The following is a 27,871-nucleotide window of genomic DNA, read 5'->3' on the forward strand; positions in this document are numbered from 1 at the left end:
TTAAAATTTATATTAAATTTAAATTTTGATATTTAAAATTTTAAATTTTGGAATTTAATATCTAAATTATAAATTTGAAATTTTAAAATTTACAATTTAAAATTTAAAATTTAATATCTAAATTTAAATTATAAATTTAGAAATTTGAAATTTAGAAGCTAAAATTTGAAATTTAGAAATTCAAATATAAAATTTAAAATTTAAAATTTGAATCTAAAATCAAAATAAAATTTTAAAAATTGAATTCAAAATGAGAGTCAGATTTCAAGAAGCGGATTTTAATTGCTTTCGATTTTGGACTTCGAAAATTAAAAAAAATAATGCTAAAAATCAAAAGCAGATTGAAAGGAGATTGCCAAACATACTATTGAGACAAAAATTATTTTTGGATCCAAAATTATTTTTTAAAAGTTAGGTCAAACACGTACTAAATGATACAATAGTTGTTTTTGAACTATATGACATCAAATCAAAAAAGCAGATATTTATAAAAAAAAATTCAGCATTTTAGCTGGAAAAATATTTTTTAAAAAATTGACATGGTGATGCGTGCATCTTGGTAATCTTTTTTTTTTTTTGNCATCAAATCAAAAAAGCAGATATTTATAAAAAAAAATTCAGCATTTTAGCTGGAAAAATATTTTTTAAAAAATTGACATGGTGATGCGTGCATCTCAATACTATTTACTTTATTGCCATTCTCCTTTTGCTGCTCCTCCCAAAAATCTATTTCAATTTGAATTTTACTTTCAGCGAAACAAACAAGCTTACAGAGTTCACATTCGGTTTGAGTCCGAGCAAAAGCTGTAACCGAAATTATAACTATTGGGTTCTGAATTTACCCTCATAATCGAAAACAGCCTAAGCTTCAGGGTATGTTCATTTTACCGACGATGGAGGGGCATGAGATGGCTTTTCGACTGTAAATGCTTACTTTCGTTATTTGAGTCTCCGTAGCTTCACCTTTGGTTGAACTCAAACTCTCCAAAATGCAAAAATAATAAAATACTAATAGTAAAAAATTTCACCTTTTACATTATTTATTTTTTACCAAATAAACAACAAAATTGAAAGAACTGCAATTCCAAGACTACAAAAACAAACAGTAAAAAAAAAAATTACCGAAACTTTAATTCACCCAAAAGTCCATTTCAATCTGAAATTCACTTACGGATTTGATTTACACCTGAGCAAAAGCTGTAAGCGAAATCGTAGCTATTGGGTTCTGAATTTTTATCCCTGCAATTAATCAAAACCTTCAAGCTTCAATTAAAGCCATCTCTGTAAGATTCAAATTCGGATAAAATATGAGGCATCCATATCCATTAGTATATATCCCTAGTGGGGATCCAAATGGGGCGGATCCGGAGACAAGTGGGGTTCCCCACCTCATTTGTCGGGTTTAGGCAAATTCGAAGCAGATTAATTTTACTTCTAATTCTAATCCCTACTTACCGCTTTATTAGATAGAGCGGGACTGCGGGAGCGAATTTTTAGCGAAACAAGACGGATCACGTAAAAAAAGAATTTACCGCCTCCCGTTACATTTACTTAACTTTTTTATGTTTGTTATTCCCACATACTAATCTATTCGAGCATGAATCGGGACGAGAGCCCCTTACCCCTACTCTCCTATCAAGGGGCATCAATGCCAACGCAATTAGAAAATTATCCCTTATTTATTTATTTATTTAGTTATCTTATTTATTTATTAAAAAAATTTGAAAAAAGAGGGTTCGGGGAGGTGGGGGAGTTGACCCAAGAGCCATTAAATTCGGCGGGAAGAGAGGGAGGAGGAAGGGAGGTGGAGCACCATTTCCCCCCCCCCCCCTCTCTCTCTCTCTCTCTCTTCTTCTCTCTCTTACTTCTTCTCTCTCTAGGTGATTCGATCTTCTAGGGAAATTAGGGTTTCTTTTTTTTTTTTTTTCTTCTTATTTGTTGGCTTTTTTTCTTTTTCTTTCTTTTTTTTTTTTACAAAAAGAGTTTTTTTTTTTTTTGAATTTTGGGGTTTTTTTTTTTTATTTTTTTTGTTGGGTGAAAAGAGATGTCGGCGGCGACTTTGTGTGCTGGCGAAGGGCCGGCACCGACAACGCTACGACGACCATTATCGTCTCGTTGCCGGGTAAATCTTTTTTTTTTTTTTTTTTTTTTTTGCCATATTATTGTTTTTTTTTTTCTTTCTTGTAGAGTGAAGTATTAAGCCAAAAAAAAAGAGAAGAGGGATAATGAGAGCATGTTATGGCAAAATAATCATTTTTTTTCAAGTAGCATTTGTTTCTTGTTATTTTTTTGTAAAACTACTATTAGTTGAGAATAGCACAAAAAAAAAGAAAAAAAAAAAAAAAAAAAGTTCAGAGAGAGAGAGAAGTAACTATATTGAATTTTTTTAGATTTTATTGTTGTTTTTTGGCATGCCGTTTGAAATAGTGTTTCTGAGTAGAAGTGTGGAGTGGGGTTCGGCTGCAGTTTATAGATCCCGAAAGTAGAAGCTCTAATTTAAAATTTTTGAAGCTGTTGACGAAGAGTCTAATTTGAAGTGGAAGATTTTGTTTGAAGCTTTGGTTTTTATCGCTACGACAAATTATTAATGATTCCTTGATCAACTAAAAACCTTTTCAATCTACATTGACAAAATCCCAAAAAGTAGATTGTACACCTTTTTTGTGTGATTAACTTCTCCATCAATGTTTTATTGTCTCCTTTTGCCCCAGCAGATGCATTCCTTACAGGCTAAAGGAAACAGGAGAGAATCATCATCATAGTCATGATTTGTTAGATAGGCTACAAGTGCTTATGATTTCTACCCCAAATAGGACTGACCTTGTTTTCCCAAAGGTGAGCATAATTTTTTTTTTTTTTTTTAAATTCCTTAAAAGTATCTCTAATTAAAGTTTGGAATCTGGAAAAAGTTTATGTAATTGGTTTAAATTTCATAAAAATGGTTGTTAGGGTGGATGGGAGGATGATGAGACTGTAGCCGAAGCCGCATGCCGCGAGGCCCTGGAGGAAGCTGGAGTGAAGGGTATCATCAGTGTAAGAAGCTTAATCTTTAATCCTTATTTCATATTTGAGTTGCATTTATCCATAAATTTACGAATCTAACTTCGATTTGGACTCGAAATATCAAGTTAGAGATAAACTTTTGATGTTTGGTGAATTCGTTTCGTAGTTAAGTTTGTTATATTTTCTCCGAAGACATTTCGTCGCATCGCTAGATTAGGTACTGGAATTTTGTTGTCGGCTTTGGGTAGAGCAGTTCGAAGAAGCATTACCACCTTTTTCACCTAATCGACCATACCAACTTCTCTCTATCGCAGCTTTGACGACCTAGAAACTCGTTTCAGCTTTCCGTCACAACGAAATCTCCAGAGATTTTCATTTATTGCTATTTTAGCTACTGATTCTCGAGAAGAGAAGCTACTCCCAAAAGTTTGATCCCTAAGAGAAGGAATAGATCTCGAAAAAGTTAGATTGATCATAACCTGATGATTGATCATCATGAATTATTTCTATTCAATATCAATTCACAGAAGCTTTGATGAAACAGGAAATTGATAATGTTATTTTTTTAACCTTGCTGATGTTGTGGTGCCCACTGAGGTGTTAGTTTTTGTACATATCATGTGCTTGTGATTTTTGCAGTAGATTCCAAACACTTAATGGTCCACTTGTCATAGTTTATTCGCCATTAAATAAATAGCCATGTCCTTAAAATATACTTTTGGTTAATAACTTCCAGTCAAAGCAGCTCATTATTAAAATGGAATGGGATGTATTGTTTCCTGTTTGGTTTATCTCCTCTGCAGTCTCTTGTTTGTTGTCGCTTCAGCAAAATCAATCTCTTGGACTTTTGTTTCTGTCGAAAGATTTCACATGACTTTTCACATTTTCTGTCTTTGTTGAGAATCTGCAATCTACTCTGGTACCATTTGATGTAAATTCGATACTCATTCTGGTACCGGTTGTTGGGATTCCGTAATGAAAGCGTCTTTCACATTTTTTTTTTCTTTGTTGAGAATCTGCAATCCGCTCTGGTACCATTTGATATAAATTCAATACTCATTCTGGTACCGATTGTTGGGATTCCGTAATGAAAGCGTCTAATTGGAATTTTACTATAAACCCGTTCCCTCAACCAAAATCGGCACATCCATAAAAGAGGGGAAAAAACAAACAGAGAAATATAGGTGACGTAAGACTCACTAACCAGAGAAGATTACACTCGACTCCTCTTCTGCAACAAAGTGGATTCAATCTGAGCCCTATTTCTAAATCTCCCACCCTCTCTTTCATCTTCTAATCTAAAAGACCTCTCTCTTTTTGTGCTCCGCACACAAGGTATATCAATGAATCACAGCCACGAAAGGCAGTCTTACGTTTTGTTTACTAGTTTTCCTTCTTGTTGGCGTTTTTTTCTTGCTCCTTTCTTAGTGTTTGTGCGACCCAACTTTTGAATAACATATCTAATACTCCACAATGCAAAAGCTTCTAACGTTTTCTATCAGATCGATCTTTTTGGTACCATTTCATCAAAGCCGTTCCTAATTCCCCTTAATTCCATGGGGCTCTTCCACTACCTCTCCTATAGCATGCGCAGCAATATGGTTCATCTAACACTTTTTCTGATTCGTTTCCTATGAGGAATTTTTGGGAGTTTGTTATCTAAAGAGAAGTTAAAATGAGTTTTTGGGCACAAAGCTTCTACGGCAACGAGAAGTTGTAGAGAGAATCTTAATGGAAAAGCTATTAGCGAATCTTTGAACAGCCGTAAATTAGCGTGTACTCGCGCTAAATTGATAATTTGATTTTGCAATCACCAATGAAGGGGATTGTAATTTATCTTAAAACTTGTTATTTCTTTAGGAAGCTCCACTGGGAGACTGGATATTCAGAAGCAAGAGCAGCGAGAACAGCAGCAGCCCACAAGGAGCTTGCAAAGGCTACATTTTCGCGTTAGAAGTTACCGAAGAGCTCGAGTTTTGGCCTGAGCAGGCTAACCACGGGCGGCGATGGGTCGGTATTCAATCACAGTTCTACCTACATAAGATCAAATATACATCAGTAACTCGAGAACTCTTTTTGAATCTTTTCCATGAATAGGTATCGATGAGAGATGCGTACGAGCTCTCACGTTACGAGTGGATGCGAGAAGCTCTCGACGCGTTCCAGAAGCAGCTCTTGGGGGGTAAGATTTTGGCTCAATCAGCCAACATGTCCGAGCCGTCGAGCTTGTGCATGATGCTGCCTGCTGCAGCCGAGCGAGCAATCGCGTTGTGCTGAAAGTGTGCGCGCAGCTTCTTGGAAAAGCGCTTCGTCTGCCGGTGCTTTTTCTCGAAACCAGATTTTATAATTTCCTCTTTTCTGCTTTCTCCGCGTCGAAGATCATTCTGTGGAGTTTCAGTTTTAGTGCTGAAAAATGTTAATTGTACCACTCCCTGTTTCTATGGTAAACTTTGTTGTAGCACAAATTGTGGAATGAGCTTCTGGACTCAAAAGCATATGATTCAATTCCCAGGTTCTCAAAAATAAGTAAATGAATGAATAAATAAATAAATAAATAAGTAGTAAAGGGAAAAAAAGAATTTGCTGTAGAGTTATTAAGAGAATATTAAAGTAAAAAACAGGCATAACTTATTTGAACTCTAAAAAATTTGAATTTCACTACCCAATATTTAAATATTTTTGATTTTAGTCCGTTAACAATATTGGTTAAAAACTTAAGCTAATTATTTATTTTAATAAATCTATAATTATAATAATTGAATGAAGTGCACTAACTGAACTAATAAAGGTAAACGATGCATTCAAATTTTAAAATTAAAGCAATATTTACTGACTCAAATAAAAAAATTGTAGTATTGGGTAGTGATTATAATTTTCAAATGTTGGTTAGCTGACTCAGAATTGTCTACAGTTCAAGTAAGTTTTGTACATTTTTATTAAATATTAATCATAAATATATTTGAGTTACTTTACGAACACTTCTGTAGAAACTGTAACGAACACATCCGCCTTACGAGTAGTGAGAGAACGACAGGTAACTAGAGCATGTCTCTTGGCATGAACATTTTGTTCGACCACATTTCTTTTTTAATGAATGGTAATGTTGTAATGGATGGGCGAGGAACATGATCGAAAGTTTACAACAATGTATCAAATCATTAGCGCCAACTATTAATCCAAAAGTTTGAGCTATTAGAAACACGCAACTAATTCACTTAACACGTACGGATATAGCACTCAGGGGTCTTGATTGTTGCTCAGCCCAATCAGACCTCTCGTCATTTTGAACGTAACTCGGCTCAACCTAGCCTTCCGTTACAGGACAAGGACAAGATGCTAGTCCGTCTATGCCAACTCCATAGATGAGAATTTGAAACGTATTTGTCCATTTGTAGTCATGTTGTTGAAAGGCCAGAGACCGAAAACGCCCGGCACAGTTAGAATTGGCCCAATGCCTAGCCCAAAACATAGAAATAGGCCCAGAAGCCCAGGCAAAGCCTATTATGGAATGAATCTATAAACTCTTATGAATCCCCGTTTTCTTTTGTCCACGTGGCGTCATTAGCTTAATTTTATTTTTGTGGGCCCTACCTGTCATCTTAACCTTTTTTACTTAATTATTTATTATGGGGCCCACCTGAGTTTTTTTTTTTATTTCCTTATCTTTTTTCTTTAATTTATTCAACCATTCGCCCCCCTCTACTCGCCCCTCTACATGTCGAGGCCGCACTACCCTCTAGACGTCGCTCTGCCTCCCGATGCCGCACTGCCCTCTAGACGCCGCTCTGCCTCCCGATGCCGCACTACCCTCTAAACGTCGCTCCGCCTCCCGATGCCGCATTCCCCTCTAGACGCCGCTCCGCCTCCTGATGTGCCCTACTGGACAGAAATTTTGGCCGAGTTCGTCGTCGTAGACCGTCCGCCTCTCCACAGCTCCTCCCCTTCCATTTTTTTTTTTTATTCCCCAGCCGCCCCTATGCGTCCTCATTCTTCTTAGGCTCCGCATCTCCACCTCTTCTCCTCCTCTTAACCCTCTCTCCCACTCCCTTTCCCTCTTCCTCTACATCATCCAACATATTTTTAATGCCATTTTTGTGGGAAAAAAGTATACTCTTTTTTTTTTTTTTGCTGTAAATTGTTCTTTTTTAGTTTATTCGGGTTTTGGTAGGTGCAAATAGGGTCTTGCGGCGGAGAGGGACGAGGCGTCGAGGGGAGTTTCTTCTGGTGGTGCTGGTGTTGATTCTATTGGAGGGATGTTGGCAGGATATGGCATGGTTCATCTTCCTACCAATTCTGTAGATTTCAGGTGAAATGCGCATATCGAGCCTTTTCCATGTAATAGTGCCATTTTTGCATGTTATGTATTACAGTAGTGTAGGCAATTCTACTTTTTTTTTTTTTTTTTTGAGCTGTGAACTACAACATTAATTTAGCCCCTTAATGCATCTTTTTACTGTTGTCATATCGAGATATTTGGGTAATATATTGAATTATGAAACCAGTGCAGTGCAAGGTAGTAAAGGCTCCTCCAAGAGCTTCCCGAAGCATGAGACTAGACATGTTTCAGAGCATACGGTTTTGGAATGATAGTTTGTCACGCCTTTCGTGGTTTTCTCAAAATCCTTCAAGTAACTGGGCCTTTTGTTATATTACTTGCTGACAGTAGCCTTGAGAAAGAATGAACGAGAGCAACATGTCCTCGATTTCCTTACCTCCACCCTTCGCCTGATAAGTTCGCCGCCCCCACGACGTCCGCCGAACTCGAAATCAACAATAGCACCACCCTCCGCTGAGCCGAGCCACTATCGTAGCGAATCCCCTCGCTTGTGGCAGCGACGTTGAGGGACAACTCCTTCGATCTCTACCTCTCTTTGTTTTGCTCTATAATTATGATGTATTTTCGGTGATTTCGAGATGATTTAGGTGCAAGATTGTAGGCAGCTGAGGATTTGGCATTGAAGAATATGTTGAAGGAGTTCTTGATTCGGAGGTCGGCATTCAGAAACTTGCCCTTGAAAGTATGAGGTAATTTTCTAAGTTTTGATTTTAATAAGCAATAGTTCACTGTGTCTAATTCCATCTGTTTCTGATCGTACAGTCCCAAAGCAAGATTTGCTTCAAACTCCAAATCAAATTATCACCTTAATTTTTACTGCCAACCACCATTAAAAAAGACAAAAAATACATATAAAACAAAACAAAGGGAAAAAAAGTGAAATACATATAAAATCCACACTGAAACAATGATTTGCAGGGAATTACAAAAGAGGTGCTGCTGTGTACTAGATCAAAATAAACAAAATAAACGAAATTGGAGCTAACTTGGAAATTAAAATATGCGGCCTAGAGTGTAATATTGATTGACTGGAAAAATAAACAATGGTTGAGCAAAACTAAACTAATAACTAAACTTATAGCTAACTCTGAATTTAAAGTATGCAGCCTATAGTATACTTTGAATTGAAAACTACACTTTTAATAGTTGAGCAAAACTAAACAATGGAGAAAATAAGATACTATAAAAATAGACTATAACATCGAAACCATGCTATATCAAATAACTGAAAAGTTACAGATTACAGCGAAATAAAGTAAGGACCAAAGTGTCGGCCAGCTCATAGTTTGAGACAAATGTGCAATTTACCCTAAAACTAATAATAACAATTGACTCAACTACCCCCTCTTCATTATCTGTGCACATGTATAATCTGTTCTAATTAGGTACTATGAAATATCACATGTCGACCATTAATACCAATACTAATCTATACTATCTTATTGACTTAGACATAGGAAACATTGACAATAAGTACTACCTCCTCTAGCTAGCAACTCTCTCAGATGATGTTCTGTAAGGTTTTTGGCCTTAGGATGCAGCTAATTTTTTTTTACTTTTACCTTCCAAGAAGAAAGATAGCATGTTACTCGCTTTATTCATAAACAAAATTTACTAAGCTATAAAAGTAAGACAGAGAACGTATACAGACCAACAATTCGACTTTAGCATGCTCAAATTGCCAATACCTTTTTGAGAGGAAACACAAATCATGTTAGTCTAGCAATAGGAATGATATTCCAAGTACTGATAGCAAAATTAGAAAATTACAAAATAAAACCAGGTTAGAATACCTTCGAAATATCTGAGTGGTAATTAAGAAAAAAAGATATTCCTTCATCATTAATGGTCAATAAACATGTTTTCTCCTGCTGCAACAACTATCAGTCAACTTAGCTGATAAAGAGGCTTGATTTCAAAACAACATAGAACCTTCAAACTGCAAGTTTGCACTTTCCGATAGGACCTTGATGTGGCTAGAGTTGGACCGGCTTTGCTGATAGCAAAGTAGCATTGTGGAAAGTGCTTATGTATATCTTTCTTGGCCTCAAAGATGGTCAAGCATCCAAAGCATGCAATGAAATAAGTAACATTATCCAACATCCACATATATTAGAGAGGGGTTAGTTAATAATTTACTCGAAGTTTGTTCAATATCGCACAGTTTTAATTCTGACAATTTAATCATTGAAGTTTGCATCGGAAAACTACTGTATCCCTCTATCTAGAGACCGTCTAAATCCACATAGTTTCAGTTTTGACAATTTAATCATTGAAGTTTATATTGCAAAACCTAAGAATCATGATGATAGTGCATCTCTTAAAGAAGATAGACTACCAAGGACTAAATTGCTATGACAAACAAACTTTAAGTAACTAAAATGGAACTCTCAGGATACAGCTGAAATTGGATCTAAATTCTAACTATCTTTCAAAGTAACTGAATAAAGATAAGAGTTCATTTACAGAATCTTTCTATGTGAGAGATCAAAAAGACAGTAAACTGACTACAAAAGAAACATAATAAGCAGACTTTTCACTGATGAAAGTGATTCTTCCGGTAACAATTAACACCATTTTTTGGAATTGCATAAATTTTGTTCGGTATCCACATTTCGTTTATAGAAGTTAACAATCTCAACCTATTGGATATATTCAACATAACAAGTGCATTTTTTTTTCTAATTGATGGCAATTGGATATATGCAGATTCTAAAGCTGGAACTGTTCAGATAGATTTGCAGTATATAATGGATTTTTTTTCTATGTAGATTTTACCAGAAGATCAATTGACTTCATGGAACATATATGGGCATACCGGTTCAGTTTTCATTCCTTTAATTTGTCTAAATCAAAATTGACATGGATGAAATTGGTGTTGCTAATGATCTTGATCCTAAATATATTTCTTATCACATTATTGCATCAAATTAAAGGAATTGATTTGAATTTCAATTTTGTTGCAAAATCGCCATGTCCGCCAACAAAATATTTCTCGGTAATTCTCTTCAGTGTTTTCAACACCTTTTGATACCGAACCTTCGATGTTTCAGTAGAACCTACATCGAATTGATCAAGGTATGCTGAACTTAGAAAGAAAAGGAGATTTGGAAAGAATTGTTTAATCAGAAAACTGACATTTAGCTAGAATTGTGTTGTTAGTCGACCCTTCTTCCCGTCGCGCCGGTCCCGTTAGCGACGCTTCGCTTCGTCTTAGTGATCCCCTCCGGTCACGAAAATGGATCGGATTCATTCTCCACGCTCCCTTCTTGCTGCCTATATAATATGCCTCTGTAAAAAAATTATTTGCAGCAAAAAAAAAACTATTTCTCTGCTGGTTCAGTATCAACTAGGATGGCAATTACAAAATAATTACAACCGATGATTCTCCCCCAGCAAGGGATACATACGCGGCACCTTTTCTTGAAGACTGCTGAAATGAGAAAAATAAATTTCTTGACTATTGATAATATTCATTACATGTCTCAGCCTATAGTAAAAATAGAATTTTATTAGCTGTTGTTCTTTTTTTTTTTTCTCAAATTTCTACTGCTACTGCTTATGCTATTTTCTTCGTTTGTTTATTGAATATTGTTTTCGATTGTTCTATTTTTCTTTCGCTTTGTTTGCTCTCTATATTATTTTTCTCAATTGTTGTGATAGTGTTTTTTTACTATTCCTATTTAAAATTATTTGACTATAAGTTCTGCAATTTATATATTTTAATTAATTTTGTAACTTGCTGCTTCACTTGATTTTGTACTACTATAGTCGTATATTTTTGGGACAGCCTGTTAGTAATATTTTAAAACCAACTTTTCCTATTAATCCTATTTCATTCTTTCCTTCATTCCTTACTGACTATTGCATTTTCTTTTAACCAACTCTGCAAGCCTTTCTTCGACTTCTACAAATCTAAAATTCATTGTATTTATGGTCGTTGCTACTACTGTTGCATTAACTACTTACACTTTTATTTATTTGTTACTTAAAATTTTTTAATTCTTCTTATATATTTACTATTTCGTCTTACTTCTGCTTTTTCTACAGAATCTCAAATATTTTTTCAATTTAACTATGCATCAAATTTTATTCTCTTAGTTCTATTTTTTTTACTCTTATTTGTTCTCTATGTTGGAAGTATGATATATTATTTATATTGTAAGGAAGATAATCAAATATTATAATTTAAAGAGAAGAAAGAATAAATGTTTGTACAAAAACTAAAGTTAAATATCAAATATTATATATCCGCTGCATCGCGCGGGTTACTACACTAGTATTATTATTACACTCAACCATAAAATTTGTTGGCAGATGCATACCAAAATTATCGGGCGATGTGAGATTTTAGAGGTGGCTCCTACAGGTTAGGACTTAGCTCTCACAATATTCGGCTCTGATACCAATTGTAACGATTCGACCCGCTAGCAATAACAACTCGTTGGGCCAAAATCACCAACCTAAAATGCTTTAGCCTAGTTATTATTACTAGCGTATAGATCTCATATATTCTAATCAGAATTAGTTTCCCACAAAATGTGGGACTATTAGAGCATTACAAATATAAAATAAAACATAACCGCCCCAAATTTGTCCCGCTCTGACAAAAAATAGAGCGGGAGGTGGGGGAACCCTCCCGTCCCGGGGTCCATTCTTTTTGCATTCCTATGTTTGGTATTGAGGCCTATTTAATGCTATTGAGCCAAAAAGAGTTGGGCTAAAGCATATAGAAATATAATTCTCCATTTTCGGTATAGCGGCAAACATTATCAAATTATAACATAACCAAATCATTGTAATATACTAAATACTTTTTAACCGAGACAGACCGAATATATTTACTCATCGCATTCTCCTCATACATAATGTATATATTTTTTCTACAATCCCAAGCAAAGCTTTAGAATACTTTGGAATTAGGGCATATGACAAAACCTTGCTGTACTTGGATTGACGTAATTGTGGTTTGGTTGAAAATAGATTTGGTGAGAGCGAAAATACTAGTCTTGTATTTTCACAAAAGATAACTTTGAGCCATTTCTGAGAGAATTTGATTTTAAGAATCTAAGTATCTGATCCAATAGTCGGCATACACAAGATTAAACAGTTGACGGACCTATGGAAGAAAAATTAGGCCGGAGAAGCGACCCATCGGTTAACGTTAGAGGGTGACCCAACTGTAAACTTTTTTTTTTTTTTTTTTTTTTTTTTTCGCCATCCTTTGAGGCCTGTGATGCCTCACCCATGTAGCTTAATTCACTTTCTAACTGAATGAAGCGGGTAGCGTGCTACATTTCTCTCAAAAAAAAAGAATTTAAGTATCTGTCTACATACTGAATCTTCTCGGTATCTTCATGATGGATAGTAAGACTAATATTTCGACACTTAATGAAGTTGAGAGAGAGAGAGAGAGAGAGATCCACAAAGGGATTTGTTATCGAATATACATGTATTGACAAATTTATATGGCATTTTGGATTGCATATATGAAGCAATCAAAATTCTTCACATCATATATATTAACATATTAAGGATCCCCAAAAGCAGCATTTTAAATAATGCATGTTAACCAAAAGACCGATAGATATGCATGATAGGATACAGTCTAAAGAATTAACACCCTCATTCACGTGCATGATAGAGATTAGGTAAATTATGTTATGTGCTTTAATATGAGTAACAAAATGGACAATTAAATAATTGACAAGAATATATGCCAGAAGATAAGGGGTGTCGGAACTAAAACCTGGAACATTTCAGAATGATGGGTGCTTAAGACTTTTTCTGATATCATATTAGTCGAAAGATCAATCTAATAGAAAATAGCTAAAAATTAGTCTCAACATGCATGTACACCTCAAATGTATGGTCGAAATTCTAATTGTTTTATATTGTATCAAAGCAGGAGGTCATAAGTTCGAAATAAACATGTTCCCTTTCCCATTTGATTTTCTTTCCATAATTAGTTCAACCACATCTTACGCTTATCAAAAATCTCAAGCCTAGACATGCGGGAAGAATTTATAGAACATAAAATAGTAAAGCACAGTTCTCTACCAACTTGAATTTCAGATATAATCGCTCATTGCACATATGATAAAACGTGTAAGTACATAACAATACTCTAGCCACAGATGTTACCGCACTAATGGAAACAACTAAACGTGCCAACACATACTAAAAAGGAAGCACACAAATTAGTACTATATATCTCTCAATTGATGTGCACCAAAAACAAAAGTTGTTTAAACTACATATCAGAGAACAATATTTTTAATATTTATATTCAACAATGCTTAATTAATATACAGAGAGAGAAAAAGAAGGCCTAAATGCTAAGGTATATAAGATATAAGATAGCAGTTATTCTCTAAAAATTTAAGCTATTTAAGACTCCTCTCACATCTGAACTCGAGATTTTTTGATATGCCCATAATATGGACTTAAATTAAATGGGAGTTAACTCAATTATATTAGGGGTCCGACGGGACTCGAATTTGAGACCTTCGACTCTGGTACCATGTTAAATTAATTATATGAAATAATCGCTTTCTCTAAAAGTTTAAGCTTGTAAAAGAATAAGAGAAATGATTCGGTACCTTTTAAAAAATAAAATAAAAAAAGATCTTAACCGTTGATTAATTGAGGGTAAAAATGTAATTTTAATACTTAGTAGGTAAAAGAATTATTTTATTCAAGGTTAGTTTGGTAATTAAATAACACATATTTAAAGAAACTTTTAATTGAGGTCCTTAATTTATGCATTAATTAGCACTAATTAGGAAATTAATTGATTAACCAAATTTATGCAATTATTAGGCATTAATTTAGGAATCTACTTTAAATGTTTTAGTGTTTCTCAAATTATGCATTAATTTAAATTATAGGATTTAGAAATAGTTTTATTTCTAAATACGATGAATTTAAATTTTAAAAATTAAATACTTAAAATTTAAAAGTGAAATTTAAATTAGAGGAATTTCATATTACTATTTAAAAACTAAATTTCTACCAAGATTTAAAATACAATTTATTCGCACCAGTTTAAAAAGTAATGTATAAAAAACTTGGAGAGTAAGATTTTTACAACTAGATTTCTCTAGAGGAATTTCATATTATTATTTAAATTTAAATTCAATGATTTAAAAACTAAATTGAACCGATTGATTTGACTGATCAGATTTTGACCTATTCTATCAAGAATCTGACTTTAACCTATTGAACCGAATAACATCAAGAACAATTTGAAACCAGTAAAGATAATAAATATTTTAAACAGAATGATAATTTAACTGTTTGAGCTAATAAATATTTTAAACATAATTTTAAATATATAAATTAAAAATAGGATTATTGATGAGAAAACAAATAGTTAGGAATTTGAAATCGAATCTGATTAACAATCACAAAACTTATTTCCGAACTCAACGGATTTCAAAAATCCATATCCAAATTCAAAACTGGCCAATTTTTCGAAACCCAAAACCAAACCTAAACCAGAAGACCATAATTCAAACAATTATTTCTGTTTACCATATTTCAAAGTATTTATATGAAACTTAAATTTTTAAAATATAAACTTGAATATAATATTAAATTTTAAATTTAAAGTGAACTTTAAATTAGAGGATTTTCATATTACTATTTAAAGTTTAAATTCAATGATCATATTGTCAAATCATTTGAAATTTTTCTTATATGAAATACCAAATTATAAAAGGAAAGATAGAGAGAGAGAAAAAGGAAATAAAGAGGAAATAAAAATTTTGAAAATATAGTAGATGTAAAATGACTAAATTGTCCATGTATTAAAAGACAAAAATATCTTTTTTTAAGGTACCTGGTAACCGGTACCTCTCCCAAAATAACCTACTATTGCAGGTCACAATTTTAAAAAAACTAAATCTGAGTCGTTGAACACGCGTGAATGAACGGTAACAAAAAAAAAAAAGTATAGAAGCATTACTCAAAGAATAATATTTTTATATTTTTATATTTAAGAATAAAGACCAACCAAGGAGCCCTGATTCCGGAAGAGACACTGTTCTTTGCACACAAAGGACAACAAAAGCTCAAATTAGTCTCCCTCGAAGCTCTACAAGCGTGGAAAAATTAGTAGCAAACTTAATTATAATAAACTAATAAATGGATTATATGGCTCCTTGAGACCACACCATTGATCACTAGTAGTAATCTAAAGTAGTACGTAGTATAGGGATTTACTCTCAAATCTCTTTAATTATTTTGTCCCTTTTATAGAGCTTAGTCTCCTCAAATATAAGTGGCCTCCATATGAAGTGATGAGTCACCAATTACGACCTTTGTTACTTTGCAATTAACTCAATCAGTGCCCGTACGTGCACCTTCAAATATTTAAATTATTGCTACGCTTACACGAAAAGATACTCTTAACTGATAAGTCGGCAAATTTATGTGTCAATCGATTAGTAGCTCAATATAGAATAGTTGATTTAGTTTTTAAGACTATTAGCTAACATACAAGATTGCTAACTCATTAAAAACTTTAAATTAAAGTTGTCCATTCATAATAATCGAGCAACTTTTTAGATTTAGTTTTCGCGAACTAATCAGCAGCATTTGAGGGGACCTTCTAAGATGCTTCAAGCCAGTATTTAGACTTTTATCTAACATATATATTTCTATTGACTCGAGCATTTGAGGGAATCTTTTAGGGTACTCAAGAAGTATCACCATTGTGATCTAATATTTTTTGTAACCTTTGGTCAGCTTGTAATATGTAGTGGGATTTGCACTTTTTGACTCTTCTAACAACAAGCACATCTTTTGATAGCATGCATGTTCCATTTGAAGATTAGGAAATGGGACTTCATTTGGACTCTTGTTTGCTGAGATTCATTTTGTTAGCCATGTTCCAACTTGATGCTTTTCCTTAGCTATGCATGTTTAGCCCATGCAATAGAGTAATGCAATGCTTATCGATAAATTTACGGTACTTTACAAACTTACATAATATGAGACTGTATTTACTTGGGAAGCCGTAGAATCGTGAAGAGGTAATTAAACATAATTTTACGACTCCAAGTTTGAAATCCGACCCTTAAATTGTGTAGCTTGTAAACTGTTGTCAGATTTATTAGTAAACATGGCATCAGTACTCCCATGCAATCAATACTCCCATGCAATACACATGTTGAGTATTGAATATAAAATATATAAACACCGTTCTCTGACAGTTTAAACTATTAGAGATAAACGATTGTTTTATATAATTTAACATGACACTAGAGCAAATATTAGAGATAAATGGTTATTTCATATAATTTAACTCTGAGGAGTACCTCAAAATACAATATTGGATGCTTCTTGGGCATTAAATTGGTATCTTTGAGCTCTACTTGATAGAGAAACTAGTTTAATTAATTTCTCCTTGCATTTTAGAAAAGCATTGCTAAGAGCATGTTTAATCCGAACATTAGAGCTTCTTTATAAATGTGTTAATTGTTCGAGCATTGCTATTCGAAGAAACACTAACATTTTTTTCCCATTAGAATCAAAAGTTTTTAATTGGATAGCATTTTCTTTGGGCTCTTTTGCTTTTTCTCTATATTACCTATCTTCTTTTTTTTCTCATGCAAAAAATGTTGTTCCATAAGCTAGTCCAAAGAGATACTAAAGCTTGTAGAATTAATATCTGCTAAACTATATATTTCGATATCATTTTATTAGGAGATGAATAATCCAATATCTAGTCATAGGAAAATAATTTTAGACATCAATTGTAAGGTTTTGTGGTATTGTATTAATTAATACTATTAAAAAAAAAGGGCAATTGCTTATATACTCTTGAAAAGTTTCCGACTTTTCTTATTTGCCCTTAAGTCAGGGGTACAAAAAGTATTTTGAATTTTGGTATTTTCAAATATACCCTTCTACCATTCCAACATTTCTTATTTGCCCTTAAGTTAAGGTCAAAAGAGGCATTTTAATTTTTTTTTTAACTCTAGTAAATATTTAACTCACGTTTAATTCAAGTTAATTTAATAGGTGGTAACTACAGGGGTTTTTTTGAATAACGGAGAAACATATAAAAGGTATATTAGAAAGAAAAAAAAAAAGTGGTAAATGAGATATTTGTGAAGTTTTGAGGGGTATATAAGCAATTATCCCTAAAATACAAAAAACTAAACTATCTAATAATTAGCTATCCTGATAAAAATAGTTAGCATGCTGATTGGTAGTATTACTATCACATATATTAAATAATATGAAACAACAGTTTAACTTGTAGAGATATTAAAAGATATGAAACAGTCGTTATTCTTCAAAAGATTAAGCTTGTAGAGAACGGTGTTTTTATATATTTATATTTAATACTCCCCTCACGTTTGGGCTGGAGACATTTTAATAGACCCAAGATGTGGACTTAATTACATAGGAGAAAATTAAGTCACGCTAAAAGTCCGGTGAGATTTGAACTCAAAATCTTCTGCTCTGATATCATCATAAAAAATATGAAACAAACCATTATTCTATAAAAATTTAAGCGCATAAAAAAAATAGTATTCTTGTACTTTTATATGTAACACATATTGCATTAACTGTCTTCTAACTGTTATACCTGCATGGCTGCATCTGTGCATTATTGAATCAAGCATTTAATTAAATATGATCCTCATTCAACTCATAAATGTAACTAAAATCTCACTGAGATCTATTTGATTCCATTTGCACAAGAAACAAATAAAGAATAGTTTTTCCTTTTTTTAATTTTAAGAGTAGGATATGTCTTGTGATCTTCTTTGCCATTATGTAGGATGGAGTACTCTCAATGATATATCCTAGCTAAAAAATAGACCTAGCATAACACATGCCATGCAATTTTTATCTCTACATTTTATTTTTGAAAGCAAGCATATATTTATCTCTAGATTAGTTATTTAACAAATATAGGGAGTGCACAGATATACCTATGCAACATAGGGCTTGAGCAAGCAATAGGACAAGTTGTGTAGGATACTACAAATCCATTTCACTTTATTATATTAAGTGTTACTGTTTAATTAATATCATGGGTTGCAACTTGCAGTGATGAGGACCCTCTATTGTCTTGCATTTGCATATGCTTTTATTCCAAGTTAGGGTTAATTTATCAGGGGCTATTTAATTATATCTGTAAGTATACTGTTCTCTCATGAGATATAGTTTTATAGCTCTATAAAACTATATATATATATATAGAGAGAGAGAGAGAGAGAGAGATATGCTAGAATACTATTAATAGTGCGATACTATCCACTTTGTAATCATTGGATGTCTATGATTGAGTATGTAGTTGGAGTGGTAATGATCCAAGGGTGGAAAAGTGGATAGTATTATTAATAATAGTATCCTAGGTGAACTATATAGAGAGAGATCGAGTGAGAAAGTCCAGCTACTATACTCTTATAATTTTAAAAAATTACAAAATTTATTTTTTAGAAGTTTCAAATGCTCCATACCATATTTAACGGTATAGATCGTCAATTCGAAAGCTCTTATATATATACATACATTATATATATATATATATACACACACACACACATATATATATGTATACATACATATACACATATGTATGTACANTAATTATAGGGTGGTTTTACAAAAAGAAAAAACTAAATTAATATGGAAAATGAATATGAATAAAATCAAAGGAGAAAAAAAATTGAGAGAATAATATCATTACATGTTTAAATTAACTGCGCCTTTTAGTGAAGCTTTAAGTGAAGCATTTCTTTCATGGAAAGATGCCTCACCATTTGTGAAGTTCTTTTTTTTTTTCTTTTTTCTTTTTTTACTTGGCTATAAAGATAAGTTTGCTATAAGGTGATAAGATACTTACGAGCACTATTCTTCTTTTGTTTGTTACAAAAAACACATTTATGACTATGAGCAAATCTAATCAAGCATTCCAATTGAAACAAAAACTGTAGAAAGCAGCGGAAGTATTCGTTCGTACATTTTTGCAGAAGCGATTCGCGTCAGAACGCGACGAGGCTGGATCGTAGAGGTTGATTCGCGTGTCCTCAGATCGTCCTTGAAGGTCTTCTAACGCTCCAAACTCACGGTGGATCGAACTACAAACGAGCACGATCGCAAATCCACCGTTCAAGACCCTCTAGAATAATAGATTAATAGAGGATGTGGTTTCTATATTTTTCTCTTAGTTTTTCTTGTTCTCTTTCTTATTAATTTTATGTGAGATCGCCCGCATAGTTATAAGGGATTCCAAAATCCTAATAGGTGAGTAAGAGATAAGGCCAAATCGGTCATTAACTATTATCCTAATATGATTAGAATTTATCTCTAATTAGATTTCTAATTTAAAAGCGAAATTAATCCTAATTCAATTAGACAACATAATAACCGTCGGATCGAGCCCGATCATGGGCGCACCCGATTCGATTTAACCGAATGCCAACAAAAACAAATTTAGTTACTTGTGATTTTCTTTTTCTTTGTTGTTACTTCTTATTAATCTTTGGGCCCATACAAATCTATAAAAGGAGGAATATATATATATATATATATATATATATATATATATATTTGTCACAAGAACCTCATGAAGTGCATTAAAGCTAGCTGGGTATCAGAACCTAGTCAAAGATGGATTAATTATAGGGTGGTTTTACAAAAAGAAAAAACTAAATTAATATGGAAAATGAATATGAATAAAATCAAAGGAGAAAAAAAATTGAGAGAATAATATCATTACATGTTTAAATTAACTGCGCCTTTTAGTGAAGCTTTAAGTGAAGCATTTCTTTCATGGAAAGATGCCTCACCATTTGTGAAGTTCTTTTTTTTTTTCTTTTTTCTTTTTTTACTTGGCTATAAAGATAAGTTTGCTATAAGGTGATAAGATACTTACGAGCACTATTCTTCTTTTGTTTGTTACAAAAAACACATTTATGACTATGAGCAAATCTAATCAAGCATTCCAATTGAAACAAAAACTGTAGAAAGCAGCGGAAGTATTCGTTCGTACATTTTTGCAGAAGCGATTCGCGTTAGAACGCGACGAGGCTGGATCGTAGAGGTTGATTCGCGTGTCCTCAGATCGTCCTTGAAGGTCTTCTAACGCTCCAAACTCACGGTGGATCGAACTACAAACGAGCACGATCGCAAATCCACCGTTCAAGACCCTCTAGAATAATAGATTAATAGAGGATGTGGTTTCTATATTTTTCTCTTAGTTTTTCTTGTTCTCTTTCTTATTAATTTTATGTGAGATCGCCCGCATAGTTATAAGGGATTCCAAAATCCTAATAGGTGAGTAAGAGATAAGGCCAAATCGGTCATTAACTATTATCCTAATATGATTAGAATTTATCTCTAATTAGATTTCTAATTTAAAAGCGAAATTAATCCTAATTCAATTAGACAACATAATAACCGTCGGATCGAGCCCGATCATGGGCGCACCCGATTCGATTTAACCGAATGCCAACAAAAACAAATTTAGTTACTTGTGATTTTCTTTTTCTTTGTTGTTACTTCTTATTAATCTTTGGGCCCATACAAATCTATAAAAGGAGGAATATATATATATATATATATAGAGAGAGAGAGAGAGAGAGAGAGGCCAATTAGTCCAGATTCATTCAAACAAGTACATTAATATTATAATAAGAGACCAACTTAAAACACTTATCTCATTGATGTACCATAGCATGTGACTTCTCTCTTTGTCCTCAAATCATGCCATTAGGGCAGGTATTTGATATCCAACATTTTTTGAAGCATTGACTAGGATGCATGTAGACAAACCTTAACCACTGACACACTACTGGAGATAAACACACACACATGCATATCCACACTATGTAGCTAGGGCTTCATAAAGGAGACAAAGCCAATCCACTCATCTCCAACTCCCAATGAACATGTCTTCTCTCTTAACTAGCTTCTGTTGAAAAGCAAAGAATCATTTGTTACCCTCATCGGAGTTAATTATCTTGGGGTAAAACAAGTAGATGTATATGACCTCACTGCCAAAGAAGGTACAATCACTGATTGGTTGCGTGTATATACATAATACTATTAATTGATTGTAGAGGAATACTATTAACGATTGGGCTTCAGCTCCAATCCCTCCTCTTCTTACTAACACCCCCCTTTTTTTTTTCTCTTTTGTTTTGTTTTTTACTTTTTGCCTGTTCTCTGGGAGACCCTGGCTGTCTTCATATTGTACGCTTAGTTTATTTTACCTAATGAATAAAGCAGATAGCTTGCTACCTATTTCTCAAAAAAAAAACTATATAGATTTCATCCTCTAGATTCAAAACAATATATATCACCACCAAATAGTAAACTCTACGCATCCAAGAAATAAAAAGTAGATAGTAAACACTATTCCTCTACTATCAATATTATTCTAGTTTCTCTCTCTCTCTACATGACACACACACACAAAAAGAAGAGAGAGAGTGAACAGTGCACTCAGCATTCAACATGTATAGTACTTAGTTTAGCAAAATGGCAATTAATAAGTGTGAAACAAATCCTAGAGGATAATTTAGCTTAGTGAAGTTATTGAATACGTACTATCCTTTTATACACGGTCATGAAAACAAGCTAAATATTTGCTCTAGTTAAGATGAATGTATCATTCTTAGCAATTTTCTTTTGTAGAAAGAATTCTAGTTCTATCGGCATGGATCGAAGCAAAAAAAAAAATAAAAGTTTGATTTGTTGTGTGATTACAACAAAGTTGGCCAACACTTACATGAACTATGTTGTTCGAAGAACTTCTATAAGCTATGTTTCTTAATTTTGAATTAATAATGCTAAAAATTATATGGTCTATGAAAATTTTCAATTTTCAAAAATAAGTATATATATATATATATATAGAGAGAGAGAGAGAGAGAGAGAGAGAGAGAGAGAGTTGAGCTGAAATACTATCGATAGCAAACGGACTCCGTTGCCACCCATTTGTCTTCGATGATGGACCCTCCAAATCGACGATCGGCATTGTTGAATATGTTCTTTACCATTAGAAATATCTAAAAACCAAATTTCAAATCTTTTTTACATCATTGACCTAATGATCAAAGGGTTTCAAACTTTGTAATTTTAATGGTCGATATAAGGTGTTTTCTCGTTTAACGGTATAGAGATATCCAAATCAATTGAATTTTGGTTAGAAAAAATTTTAAACTATTTAGAACAAGATCTATACTCTCGATCTTGATTACAAGATTCCTATCATCACTTTTCAAAAAATATTCATTTTCAGTCGTTCATTTTGTGTCAACTTGATGGACAAGAGAACAATACCGAAAAAATATGAAATTTTATTTCTAGATGCTCCAAGTGGTATAGATCATGTCCAATGGTACTGATCGTCGATTTGGAGGTGTTTGAGATAAAAAAAAAAAAAAAAAAAAATTGATTTCGAATTCAAATTCAAATTCAAATTGAGAATATAGAAGGAAAGAAATTAATTGTGATTTAATTACTACTTTCCTTAGAGTATTGGATGTCAATAAGGAAAGAGATAAAAAAAAAATTCTTACCTTATCTTCAAAAATTTTGAATTATTTCCGAAAGTGAAGAGGTCCCAAAATCACTACAAAAATGGCCATGAGATTCAAAAATAAAATTTTTCTTTTGGAGGGGGAAAAAGAAAAGAAAAAAAGAGAAACAAAAAAAAAACAGAAAAAAGAGAAAAGAAGAACAAAAAAAAATATTTTGTTCATTCCCCCTCCCAATCCGTACACAAAAAAAAAACAAAAGAAAGAAAGAAGGCTTTCATTTTGCGGCGACGACAACGACAACGACGACGGCGACGACTTCGACAACGACGACGGCGTCGACTTCCACAACGGCGCGACAACGACGATCACAACGACTTCTATAACAATAGGAGATACGCATGCATACGCTTAGCGTAAGTGCGATTTTTTTGTTGGTTTGATCAACCCGACCATCTTCGTGATAGGTTTCGAACCGATCAAATCTGACATCAAATCGTCACTTTCGCCGTGCGTATGTATTGTTAATCTCCAAACTGTGCGGCCATCTTCGTGATAGGCTCGATATGGTCAAAATAATTGATCGAACCGAATTACGTAAACCGTGCGGCCATCTTCGTGATAGGCTCGATATGGTCAAAATGGGTGATCGAGCATCATTTATTTCGTTACGAAAACCGTGCGGCCATCTTCGTGATAGGCTCGACATAATCGAAAGCATAAACTGTGCGGCCATCTTCGTGATAGGCTCAACATTGTCAAAATGGTTAATCGAGCAGCCATCTTCGTGATAGGCTCGGCACGATTAAACTCCGCGTACTTGAACAAAAGGTGATGATAACAAAAAATGGACAGGTTCTGTTTCGATTCGCCATCTTTGTTTGATTCGATTGTATGGCTCGACATGATCAACTTCGTTCATTTTTTAAAAAAAAAGAATAAAAAAAAAACAAAAAAAGAAGAAATAGCAAAAAAAAAAAAAAAAAAAAAAACGGGGAGGAGGAGAGAAAAAAAGAGAAAAAAAAGAATGAATCAAAAAAAAAGGGAAAAGAAAATAAAAAAAGGAAAGAAAAGAAAAAAAAAAGAAAAGAAAAGAAAAGAAAGAAAAAAATACAAAAAACAAAGAGTTGTTCAGCGAATGGATTTGGGTTATTTGAAAATGGCCGAATTCATCACTTACTCATAAGCCGGTTCAACTCAATCGAACGGAGACTCAAGAACTTCAAACCAAATAATTTAACCGGTTCGACCTGAACCAAACTAAAAGTTAGTTCAACTCAAACTGAACCACATGAGAATCGAGTAGACCGAACCACGAGTTAGTTCAAATCAAACTGAACCACAGAGAGGTTCCAAGTCAAGCCGAACCATAGTATATGCTGGGGTTCAACTCAAGTAAAAGCACAGGAAGTTCGAGCAAGCCAAGTCGAACCAATTACAAATCGGTTCAGCCTAAACCGAACCATAAGAGATTCGACTTGAACTAAAGTGAATCCGATCTGAACTGAACCAAACTGAACCGAATTCGAACTGAATCGAACCGAATCCCATCTGAACCAAATCATAAGGGATTCAATTTGAACCGAAATGGATCTAATTCGAACCGAACCATAGAAGATTCAACTCGAACCGAAGCGGATCCGATCTGAACCGAACCGGATCCGGTCTGAACCAAGACATAAAGGTTCAACTTGATCTGAAGTTGATCCAACTTGAACCAAACCAGGAAGGAGTCAACTTGAAACGAAGTGGATCCAATCCGAATCGAACCAAGAAGCATTCGACTCGAACTGAAGTGGAGCGATTCGAATCAAACCATAAAGCATTCAACTTGAACCGAAATGGATCCAATCCGAACCGAACCAGGAAGGATTCGACTCGAACCGAAGTGGAGCGATTCAAACCAAACCGAACAGGATTCAACTTGAACCAAAGTAGATCCGATCCAAACTGAACCAAACCGAAGTGGGTCCAATCCGATCCGAACCATTAAGGATCCGACTAGAACTGAAACAGGTCCGATCCAAACTCGACCACAAAGGATCCGACTTGAACTGGAGTGGGGCCAATCCGATCCAACCATGAAAGATCCAACTCGAACTGAAATAGGTCCGATCCAAACTCGACCACAAAGGATCCGACTCGAACCGAAGTGCATGGGTCTGACCCGAACCGAACCAAGAAGCATTCGACTCGAACTAAAGCGGATCCGATCGAGTCAAGCCATAAAGATTCGACTTGAACCAAAGTGGGATCAAATCTGAACCAAACCATAAAGGATTTAACTGAACTGCAAAGGATTCGACACGAAACAAACTGGGTCCGATTCGAACTGAACCGAAACCGGATCCGCGTCTGAAACCCATCCATAAAGGATTCAACTTGATCCGAAGTGGATCCGACTTGAACCGAACCAGGAAGGAGTCAACTTGAACCGAAGTGGATCCAATCCGAATCGAACCAGGAAGCATTCGACTCGAACCGAAATGAACCAAATCGGATCCGAACCGAACCGGATCCTATCTGAACCGAACCAAACAGGATTCGACTTGAACCAAATCGAATCCGATCTGAATCGAACCGAACAGGATTCAACTTGAACTAAAGTAGATCCGATCCATTCTGAACTAAATCGGATCACGTCTGAACCAAGCCGTAGAGGATCCGACCCGAGTCGAAAGTCCGATCTGAACTCAACCGTAAAGAATCCAACTCAAACCAAGTCTTGATGGGTTACGAGCCAAAGCATAACGGTTCAACCCAAACCAAGTCTTGATGAGTCTCGAACCAAAGCATAACGGTTCAACCCAAACCAAATCCAAAGCGACCAAATGAACTTAAAGTCGCCCAACTCAAACCAAGTCTTTATGGGTCCCGAACCAAAGTATAACGGTTCATCCCAAATCAAATACGAGAGGTTTAAACCATCCCAAAACCCAAAGTCCACAAATAAATTCCAAAACTAAAGTCCACAAATAAATCTCAAAACCCAAAGTCTACAAATAAAACCCAAAACCAAAGTCCACAAATAAATCCCAAAATCTAAAGTCCACAAATAAAATTTCAAAACCCAAAATCTACAAATAAAACCTACGACCGAAATGTCGCTAAACTAAACCCATATTCAAACGACCGAAACGTCGTTAAACTAAACCCAAATCCAATTTCCATGAACGTCTCAATTTCAGACGACCGAAAAGTCGTTAAAATAAATCCAAATTTCAAACGACCGAAAAGTCGTTAAACTAAACCAAATCCAAACGACCGAAAAGTCGTTAAACTAAACCCAAATTCCTTAAACCATGAACCAAATCCATACACCAAACCCGTGAACCATATTCGAGTTCATGAACCAAATCCATACACCAAACCCATGAACCATATCCAAGTTCATGAAATCCATACACCAAACCCATGAACCATATCAAAGTTCATGAACCAAATCCATACACCAAATCCATGAAGCATATCCAAGTTCATGAACCCAGTCCATACACCAAATTCATGAACCATATCCAAATTCATGAACCAAATCTCATGAGCCAATACTCAAATCTCATGAGCCAATACCCAAATCTCATCGTGAACCTTTTTCACTCTGGCACATATACCTAGAGTGAAAATTAAATATTGACTACCCCTAATACATATACTTAGGGCTAAGTCAATCGCCTTAGCACATATAACTAAGGCAAAGCATCTCCAAATCGACAGAGTTCTAAGCCATATACTTAGAATTCGATCAAATGATATCAATTTCATTCGGACTCTAATACATATACTTAGAGTTCATCCGGCTAGCCCTACTACATATACTTAGGGTCTAGTCAACCTTCTGCTCTAGCACATATATCTAGAGCTGAAGTCAAACCATATCCGACTAACACTAACATATATGCTTAGGGCCTAGTTAGTCTTTTGCTCTAGTACATATACCTAGAGTGGAAGTCAAACCATGGTCGACTAACCCTAACACATATACTTAGGGTCTAGTCAATCTTTTGCTCTAGCACATATATCTAGAGTGGAAGTCAAACCATGCTCGATTAACCCTAACACATATACTTAGGGTCCAATCAACCTATTGCTCTAGCACATATACCTAGAGTGGAAGTCAAGCCATGCTCGACTAACCCTAACACTATACTTAGGGTCTAGTCAGTCTTTTGCTCTAGCACATATACCTAGAGTGGAGGTCAAGCCATGCCCGACTAACCCTAACACATATACTTAGGGTCTAGTTAGTCTTTTGCTCTAGCATATATACCTAGAGTGGAAGTCAAACCGTGCTCGACTAGTCCTAACCCATATACTTAGGGTCTAGTTAGCCTTTTGCCTCGACTAGTCCTAACCCATATACTTAGGGTCTAGTCAGCATTTTGCTCTAGCACATATACCTAGAGTGAAACCCATACCCGATCGAGCTCTAATACATATACTTAGAGTTCAAATCCGACTACCCCTAATACATATACTTAGGGCTTAGTCAGTCCTTCATTCTAGCACATATAACTAGAGTGAAACTCGGTTAATCCTGATACATATACTCAGGAATTAATCACTCTCTACTTTCGGGTAATTCGACCCACCTCAATACATATACTTGAGGTTTGGTCACATCTCCATCTTGGAACATATAACCAAGGTGGACATAATCGGACTCTAAGACATATACTTAGAGTCAATTAGACTCTAATACATAGAGTCTAAGATCGACTAGGTCTTAACACATATACTTAGGATCTAGTCAATCTCAGATCCAACTGAATCCTAATACATATACTTAGGATTCAATAAATCAAAACTTCTCGCTAGATTGGACATTTAGTCTGATAAAATTCATGTACAGTAGGGGTATGTCCCTGCTTAAGCCATGTAAACAGCAAATCATATCAATAAAATTTTATTTGCCTGTTTTGTCTCTTTTATTATCAGCATTTATATTTGGTCTCTTAATCGAGGGTTCCTTAACACCGAAAGTGTGGGGTAATTAACAGCAGATTCTTGAGTCTGTTGGAAGCCA

General features: G+C 34.4%; 1 protein-coding gene and 1 long non-coding RNA gene across 6 annotated transcripts; both read left to right on the forward strand.

Moving 5' to 3' along the window:
• On the forward strand, nucleotides 2,076-5,517 carry LOC109723232 (nudix hydrolase 12, mitochondrial-like; the record flags this gene model as incomplete). The annotated part of the gene is given in 5 exon segments (XM_020251537.1): nucleotides 2,076-2,122; nucleotides 2,715-2,835; nucleotides 2,950-3,033; nucleotides 4,864-5,013; nucleotides 5,101-5,517. Coding segments are annotated over 5 exon segments (582 nt in total), but the record flags the coding sequence as incomplete, so codon positions are not given.
• On the forward strand, nucleotides 6,695-10,294 carry LOC109723233. 5 transcript variants are annotated; one of them, XR_002219654.1, is made up of 5 exons: nucleotides 6,695-6,920; nucleotides 7,182-7,309; nucleotides 7,506-7,578; nucleotides 7,667-8,028; nucleotides 10,111-10,294. It is a non-coding gene; the product is annotated as an uncharacterized LOC109723233 (long non-coding RNA). The 5 variants fall into 5 exon arrangements; XR_002219655.1 differs by having other exon boundaries at nucleotides 6,695-7,309; nucleotides 10,049-10,294; XR_002219652.1 differs by having other exon boundaries at nucleotides 6,696-7,309.

This window comes from Ananas comosus, linkage group 17 (assembly GCF_001540865.1).
Source record: "Ananas comosus cultivar F153 linkage group 17, ASM154086v1, whole genome shotgun sequence".
NCBI classification, from domain to species: domain Eukaryota; kingdom Viridiplantae; phylum Streptophyta; class Magnoliopsida; order Poales; family Bromeliaceae; genus Ananas; species Ananas comosus.